At 38.5% G+C, this 9460-nt stretch overlaps 1 protein-coding gene across 4 annotated transcripts in view; it reads right to left on the reverse strand.

The window, feature by feature from the left end:
• Window positions 1-8823: 8823 nt before the first annotated feature.
• Window positions 8824-9460, reverse strand: part of LOC107670553 (protein shisa-6 homolog) — a 59826-nt gene continuing 59189 nt past the window's right edge. For all 4 annotated transcript variants that reach the window (XM_016463196.1, XM_016463195.1, XM_016463194.1 and 1 more), the window contains one exon: window positions 8824-9460. This exon is cut by the window's right edge and continues 409 nt beyond it. In XM_016463196.1, the coding sequence (XP_016318682.1) occupies window positions 9088-9460 (373 nt within the window). In that variant the 3' untranslated portion in view covers window positions 8824-9087.

Here is a 9460-nt window from a genome sequence, read left to right on the forward strand (position 1 = left end):
CACACACACACACACACACTCTCACACACACACACACACACACACACACAAACACCTGTGAGTTTCCAAACACTTCTGTCTGCTGCTGTACGAATCTCATCAACACATCAAATGCTGATCAGATGGCTGAATGATTTTTATGCCATATTATTAAAATCTGATATGCAGTCAGTTATTGCTTTCTTGGCACACCTGCTGGAATGACACATCCGTCTCTGTCCTGGTGCTCGGTAACAGCAGAAATTAAACCGCTAGCATGCGGGCGAGAGATTGTGTTGCTCTTTTTAGATCTGTTTTAACCGCATTAAATCCCTGAATGATGGGACGCCGTATGAAGAAAAGAGAAGTATTAACTAACGCAGGACTTTGGCCTCGGCCGATTCAACAAGGAGTCACTGAGACGATTTCCATCCTTTTACTGTGTCGTTCTGTGACACAACGTGGAAAAAATCTGAATTATTCACACATTCCTGGATATGTTTGGAGCCACAATGTATTGTGGGAAATAACATGCCGTAAAAAAAAACAAAAGAATGACAATTATGAATTTAAGAGAGAGCAGTGTAACACTGAGATTTATAGATCATATTTGATATGCATCTTTATGTTTCTGCTTCATATGTATTCATATTCAGCTGTGAATTTTCCATTAAAAATCAATTGTTATATGGAGTGTGAAAAAGCATGTTTTTAGTCTCTGTCATTTAAAGGGCTCATGTCACGAAGAATCACATTTCAATTCTTCAATTCAAAATGAATGAAAACATTGCAGTTTTTTTTAAACCAAGCAGCAAAATCTGTTTGTTTACATTAACATTTACAATAACTATGACTGATTTAGGCACAAAAACACTTCCTTCATTCACATCCTTCATTTCAGGACCTCAGGGAATAAAAACAATAGTATAAAAATGTTTATATGAGCCCCCATTAAAACATTTTCCTTCAGTTGAATCATCGTACAGACCTGCACCTGTTTCATCTTCTTTAAATGACATAAAGACTAAAAGATCATCTCAGCACATGACAGTGCATTTGCTAACAGAGCAAGGCTACGTTCATGTTTTGTTTTGTTTTTTTATTATCTGGAAATAATCATTTCATTTGTTATTAAGGATTTCTTTGTACCATTTACAAATACATAAACATCTAATCAGAAATGCTTCTGGGCTGACTCGTGTGTTTCTCTCTCAGGGCGCGCCTTTCATCTGTAGATATTTGTGAGACGAGCAAACGTGGAAAGCTTGACATCCAGAACAATCGAACACTGACTTTACCGTCACATTACAACCGCTGCCTCTGTCCTCATGCGTAACAAATGAATTATAGTGTATCTGGTTTGTAGAGTAGATAGTGGGTAAGATGTGCCAGTGGGTTTGCTGTCACTACAGATCCGTAATATACATAAAAATAATGCAAAAATAACTATATGGCATGTAAAATCAATTTTATGTACAAATTTTGTTAATTGAATGTTTGAAACTATATAAATAATTTGGCATGTAAAGATCAGCCATTAATTATTGTGAAATAATGAAATGCTTTGACTTCAAATATAGGAAATGGTTAATATTAGAAATATATATATATTTTTTTTTTTTTTTTTAATTAAAGAAAATAAACTTTTTAGACTACAATCAGGTATTCTAAATATTACAGATTTGCCTGTCTGACTCGTGAACATGTAAGTAACATGGAAAAACTGGACTTTGTAATGTTATTGTTCATTAATAAATAGGTTTATTATTATTATTTGGCCATATTTCTGTATGAATTGTTCTATGTTCTAGAAGCTCTCCAATCAGCCACATTAGTTTCTCTCATGTGTGTTCCTGACAGCCGAAGCCTTCATGAGTATTTGACTGCATCTGTAAGATTTACTGGCTTAAATTCACACTGACTACATTGTCATGAAAGGTTAAAAAGCGGTTTTAAACACTGTCTAGTGTCTCTAATGAATGAGGTAGTGGTTTCTGCTGATTTAAATCCAAATGAAAACAAGCAGTGGGCTGAAGAATCTTAGAGGAGCATCACCTGAGCTTCTCCAGCTGAGACTTTAATGACACCAGCACTGTTTGCTTAATTTACCGATTGATTTGGTTAAACGAGTTGATTCTGAGAGCTGTCACTTTAGCACTGGCTCACCCAGATCTGCAGAAACACACGCGCTTCACCATCAGCGCTCTAATGAAAGGAAATGCATGCTGTTTTCTGGGAATGTCTCTGAAAACCAGTTTTAATTATGCACAGGAAGATTTTAATTACTGCGCGCTGCACGTCTTCGATGAACTTAAACTCAGATTCAGGATGCCTTCGGGAAAAGCGATTCCAGTGAGTGTGAGAGCACATATGAGCAGAGATGGAGGATCTGGCCTCATGTCTGTGAATGAGATTTAATCCCATGTAGTTACCTTATTACCAGTACTTTCTTGGGTAAGTACATTGTAAGTACATGTAAGTTTACGTACTGTAAAATAAAGTGCAACCAAGATTCTTTATAATAACTTTCAGAAGTCATTGACAAACATTACGAAACTCATTCCAACTTTCAAATCTGATTTGATGAGCTTATTTCACCATATTAATTATATTACTAATTCTCATTATTTTTGTCAAGAAGTGTATTGTCAATAAATAAACCTACACTGCAAAAAAAGATTTTCTTAGTATTTTTTCTCATTTTCAAATATCAGAACATTCTTAAATCAAGATGCACTTACTTGAAGCAAAATTACTTAAGATTTGTTTTCTGAAAAACGTATCAAAATTATGTTATGTATGGAGCAAGTAAAATAATCTTGTTTTGCCTTAGAATTAAGATTTTTGTTTTTTACCTCAGTGACAGTTTTTTTTAGTACATTTTATCATCACACACGCTTTTCCTGTGCTGAAGTCACTTTACATTTATGCTCATCACAAAATGCTTAAAGTCCCCATGAAATGAAGTCAACATTTTAACAGAATGTTGCAGTGAATTATGCATATCATTATTTTTAAATTGTGCCCTCAAATGTTTAATCAAAAAGTCATTTTCCCTTTCCCTGAGTTCGAGCAGTTTCACACAGATGTATGCTGATGTTTAAAAGATCTGACCTTCATATAAATACAGTTTACATGACTTCACATTTAGTGCACATGTATAGCATATGTTATATTGAAATCATATGATGAAATAATGTTTCATATAGAGTGATTAAGAAGTGTTACCATGAATTTTCCAATGCAAACGTTTGCACAAACGCTTTCATATTTGTTCAGTTTTTCTTTCCCAGGTTTGTGTGACTCTGCTCTACTTCTGTTCTCTGATGTTTAAAGCAGCAAGCCTACAAATCTCAGTTCTATCAGAAAGCAGCAAGTGCAACACCTCAGCAGCAGCGATGAGCCTCCAGGGTCACTTATATCTGTTATTGAGAAAACTTAACAACACGTACTGAGACTGAGCTATGAAACAGGGCCACGGGGCAACAGAATGTGTGGAGAAAAGCAATAAATCCATCCAGAATCCAATTACAAAGCATCGGGAAACGGGGCTTCATGTGACACACAGCTTCTGCTGTGCTCTTTATATTCATTTCTCTCGTGTCCCGGTGTAAGGGACAGCAGACAAACACGTTAAAGAAATAAATATGAAACCGACACAAAATATAAGGGAACCTTCTTCATTTGTTTGTGTTCCCATCGGTTAAATATGATGAATGTGCTGCTTGTTTATTCGTTCCAGCACAACAGTATAGAGTGCACTTTGTTCTCTCATTTGCATTTCTTGAAGCAAATATCACAGATGCTTTACATCTGTCATGAGTTCCATGAAAGCTTGCAGAAACCTATATTCCTGAACGAACTGGTCATAACACTTGATCTGATCTTCAGCTAAATCACGACGACACAAACACACAAGAAGACGTTTTCATGTAATGTTTGAGCACACCATGAGAAACAGAATGCGAATCCTGAGGCGAATTACTTCAAAACAGTCCAATCAAAGAGATGCTGTTCACAAGAAGCATGTTAATGTGAATCATGCCTCAAACAAAATACTTTTACATTTGGACGTTTCAAAGATGCTTTCATTGAAAGGGTTTGCGGTGCACATTTTAATCCGTTTCTTGTGTTCCCTTCAAAACGGAAGATCACTCGAGCTTAATAATGTTGACTTGCATAAAGATGGAAAGTGTTACAGAAGCACCTCTACAATCCTTAATGTTCACATCAAGGCCAAACCGATCTCATGAGACGTAATGATTTGGACAACATGGAGGAGAATATACAGCTCAATGGATGTTGAGTGACGCGACGGGAAGAACCTGAACACACCTAACCCAGAGCGTTTCTGCGTTTAAACCCGTTTGTAAAGAGGAACGCTGCTGAGCATGTGCAGGTCTGATCCAGCGTTACATCAGGTTATTGCTGCCAAAGGAGGATCAGGCTGTTATTAAAGTTATTAAGGATTCACATATTGTTTCACCCTGAGCTGTGACGGTTTCCACTGCGTGTTCAACACAGAGCTGAAAACCACATTTTGTGTGTGTTTGTTTATCTGCGACTGAGCTGAAGATCAGATCATTAGGACTAAGAATCTTTCGAAACCATTAAAGAAGAAAATGTGGTGGTTTTCTCCTCAGATTGCTTTTGTATTGATTGTGGATATCAGCTGAGGAGATCAGAGCGTCAGACATTGGCAGCTATCCATGATTAAATCAACGCTAAATTGGTGAAAGCTATTAATCAAGTTGGTCATGATACAGCTGATTACACAGTCCATCTTAAAGAGTTTCTGTTATCCTAAACTCACACCAGTGGGATGTTGCTCATGTCTGAGCTTTTTTTTTTTTTTTTTTTTTTGTACATTTCAAATTTGCTTTATGAAACCGGAGAGTTAGCAGGGCTTTCAAGATCCAAAAAAATAAATAATAAATCTACAAAGGTATCATAAAAGTCCATGAGTTTTGCACTGTTCTGAGTCATATTAGAGCTTTGTGTGTCAGTGATTGCAAATGCATTCATTCTGTTGAGACCATACTATGTATATGTATATGCGCACGGGCAAATGAGATTTGTGGACTGTGGCAATGGACAGGACATCAGTGTGATAACTAGCATATGACATCAGAAGACTTGGAAAAATCATATTGACTACTTTTGAGGCTGTTTCTGAATCTCTCGGAGCTTCACATGCCCCTGATCGCTTTCATTTTAGAGTCTGAACATTCAGCCTGTCCTGTGAAAGAAAGAAACTGATGCTGGTTTAGAGCGACACGAGTGTGACGATGACAGAGTCACCTTTAAATATCGAATATTTTATTGATAGGCTACAGTAGTACGTAACGTGTATTTCTTCTCAAGTAAGAAGGAAGTTTGGGTCAAAGATCAGGGGCAGTGCAGGTTTGTCCGGTGGCATCGGTGACTCAGAATCATCTGAACATGTGCACCGCTCACACCTGACCATTCATATTTCACCTCACACAGCGGATGTTTGCGCCGCCAGGTGCATGCGCTGGGCAAAGTGTCAGGCTACAGCGGAAATCTATCACAGACTCCTGCTCAGAATGTAAAAGAGGAAGCTGTAATCATTTCCATGGGAAATGCTGGTTGCTAGGCTACAGGTCAGTCTTGAGAAATTACTTAGGAGAGAGCCGGCGATGGCGCAGTGTATGTAATATTAAAGCAGACTAATTTGCAGAGAATCACAGCATTTCTTCACTTTGGCTTTCTGAAATATGGTAATTTGAGACCAGAGCAAACTGTAAACTTATTGGAAGCGCTTGGAGCCGCTTTGTTCTCTCTAAAAGCTTTTGAAATGCACCGTTGCCTGTATTATTCACAAGTACCGTGCGGAATATGAAGATTTATGTGGCGTATTCGACCCTTATGAGAGTCCTTAAGAGAATGATGGAAAGTATTTTCAGTGTATTATTGTACAGGCACAAAGACTAAACTGTCAGTTTTCAATAGAAAAATGCCTTTTTCAGAAGCACGTTCCCATCTACTGCAGTTAAAAAGCTGCCTCTCGTCTCTGCGCTCGGCCGTTCTGACAGACAGACGGTAAATAATTAACGGATTGTGTTCCAAATTCATACAGGGAGAGCCTGCGTTAAACCTCAACCTGACTGGGATAACATTTTTAGTACGAAACATTGCATTTTGCCTGAACAATACATTGCTCTCAGAAGTGGAAACCTAGAGGGCTTTTCATTATTTTATATGGGACCGATGTTTTTAGTCAGCAGCCATTTGCAGAGCGGAAGCTTTCGCTCGCCTCGTGCTTCTGCTTTTACTTCAACCAGTCTACTACACGGACTCCATTTAAGTGTCATATTTTCATCTAAATGCTGATAGGGAAGACATGGGAACTGAGATAGGAGGCCGTCTCACTCCTAAAGCTTTTGCAAATAAGGAATGTAAATGCAAAAGGCTTTGTTTGTGTGTGAGAATTGCATTTTCACCCCTGAAGTCCAATGAATTTAAAGGAGGTTCCGGCAGCTCCGGCTGGTACGCGAGCAGTGGGTATTAATTCACGTGTCCAAAAACGAAAAAAAACAACCCAACATATCAGCTAGCTGCTGAAGCGTGTTCGGTTGGTTAGTTTTAAGACACATGGGCTTTTTCTGGCTCTGCATGAGAGCTGTACGGGGAAGACGTGGCGATTTGTCATGCTGCTCTGATTTCTAGGTGTAATGTAATTGCATTTCTTTTCCTCTCAGACTATTTTACACAAGTGTTCCCAAAGTTAAAATGTAATATGATTTATAAATATACCAAAAACCATTTAAAAATTAATAGCTGTTTTCCTGAAACTTTCAGGCAAGGTTGTCTGTAGCAAAATGCTGAAGAGAAAGCTGCTGAACTGTAAGGTTAAACGGGTTCGCCTGTCTCATGCTGTTCCAAACCTGTGTGACTTTAGCTGCGTTTCGATGGCTGTCCTCCGCAGCTCACATTTGTTGGCCGTATACATCTTTTTGTAAATTGATTCAGTTTATAATGGATTTCACAAAAAAAGAACACTTTGTTCACATCTCTACTTCTCTCATGAACTATAATGAACATGTTCCTTAAATCATATGAATAGTGTCGAATATTGTGCAAGAGTCAATTACTGGTTTTGATGAGATTTTTATGGTGCTTTTTGTCATTTTCTCCTCGTTGACTTCCATGAAATATGGCCAGTCTTACATTTGATCTTACGATCATTTCTTAAATGTGTGTACATGTGATTCAGAGAACAAACATACGCACAAAATATGTGCATACTCCTCTCTTTCAGATTTTCAGATCTGTAAACGATGCCTAATTAATGTCATTAACATATAATAGAGCACCAGTCAACGTCCAAATCCTTTACTTGAGAATGGCGAGTGGCAAGAATTGCTCGGATTTCCAATTACCTGCAGTACTCGGACACTGAAAAGTAAGCACTTTTCAAATCAAAGTCCGTTTTTCTAAATATGAACATTGGTGAGGACACACACTCTAAGATCAAATCTGTACACATGCACTTTTTGTAAATGAGGGCCCTGAACCGGAAGCAATGCAACCTGTTTTAACGAATACAGACGTTTGTGATGTGCAACCCGTATTTTATAAAGCCTGTATAACGTTCTTCTGTGAAGCGCATAAAGATAATTTTTGAAGAATAATCTGGCCACATTTCACTTCTACGCAACAATTTAGAAATTAGGGCCCAGGTCTTTTGTATGTGCTTCGGAAAATGTGGAGCTGGTTTATATTAAGTAAGAAAGAAGAAAAAAAAAACTTTTTGATATCAATCTGCTTATGTGATGGACATGGGTTATGATCATCTTTGATATATGCAGACATATGCAGACTGATATTGAATTTTTTTAATTTTTCTTCACTCTAACTCTCAGATATTAAAATTGAACAAAACAGCAACAATAAAAAACAAGCTATCTAGGTTAGCTGATTACCTTAAAAATCCATAGAAATTGGCATCCGACAAGCGGATGAGACCTGTTTAGGTCAGGTGACGTTCATCATACACCCCAGTGTATTTTACGATGAACTATAGCTAAGCCTAACCTTGTTTTCTTAAAAATGGCTTATCTTTATTCACTGAATTTAGCTGTTTTCTATATCATGAAGCTCTTTCGTATACTGTATTTCAGTGTTTTTTGAGGCACACAAACCTTTTTCACATTCATTTTTATGTTTAGAAAAATAAGGACAGTTTATTTGAAGCTGCTACTACAACAAGCATAATATACTCATTTGTCTTATGAGTCACTGCAACACAGTCTACAGCCAGATATCAACAGTTGTCATTTTTTTCAACAACATTTGCCCGATTCCCATTCTACAAACACATTTGAAAGGACACACATACAGTATCATATTAATTTAAATGGTCCAACACTGGGTTAGTGGGTTATCTATAGTTCTGAAGTCTTGAATCTCTAAAAATCAAACTACAATAATACAACTGCCAACCAGAGCAGACTTGTCCATTTACTGTGGCTAAAAGAGCTTATTTACAATCATCTTCGCAAAACAATTAATGGCCAATAACTGAAGAACAAACTGATACTTGCTAGCCATAGCCAACCGAACGAATGAACAGAACAGAACGAAACGCAACTTTTACTTGATTGTGCTTTTTAACCCACAAAACCACTTCGTTGTTGAAATGGAACATTTTCGTAGAGGCACCAAAAGTGCGCGAACATCATGAGAACTTCTAAAGATATTGACTAGGACCAGAAGTACAAACAGTATTTGTATTTATATATATATCTATACATCTGTATTTATATATAAATTTATACAGTTCTGTTCCATGTCCATACCTTTCATCGTACGCTGTTTCTTCTGACGCTCTGTGCGACTCCCCATGCAAAGCCCTTACGAATGCTGAATCTGGCAAGTGAGTCCTTCCATATTAGTGATCAACAAACAGATATAAATGAATGGCTATGCACACAGAATCGTCTCAGTGTTGACTCTAGAGTAGCTGGTGCTGGGTCAGTCACTAGAGAACTGCTGAAAAGGACCGGATCCGAGTCTAGTCTGGCTCTTGGACGCTTCTGTTGTTGCTTGGCCTTGTGGCTCAACCGTCCGCGAGTTTGCAAGCGGTTAAACAGTTACTTCAGTCTTGCTCCCTGTGCGGTAGTGATGGTGATGCTGCTGCGGGATGTAGTGCAGCTGCTCCATCGTCTGCGTGCGGCGCGAGGCGAAGGCCTGCCTCTTGGAGGCTGTCTGGTTCATGGTCGCAGTGTTCTGCGGGGTGTTGTTCGAGGCACTGAGATGGGAGTGCATTTTCGTCATCTTGTAGCAGTCCAGGATAGGCGTGGTGGGCATAAACACATCCGTGTGGGATATGGCTCTGGACATGGACTTGTCGCTGTGGAACCCCGAGCGCTTGATGGACATCATCTTGTCAGGGGAGATCAGCGGATCCTTGGAGTGAAGGCGGTCCTGTGAGTAGAGGCGGTCCTGGGAATGCAGG

Source organism: Sinocyclocheilus anshuiensis, unplaced genomic scaffold (genome assembly GCF_001515605.1).
Source record: "Sinocyclocheilus anshuiensis isolate Anshui unplaced genomic scaffold, SAMN03320099.WGS_v1.1 scaffold989, whole genome shotgun sequence".
Taxonomy (NCBI): Eukaryota; Metazoa; Chordata; class Actinopteri; order Cypriniformes; family Cyprinidae; genus Sinocyclocheilus; species Sinocyclocheilus anshuiensis.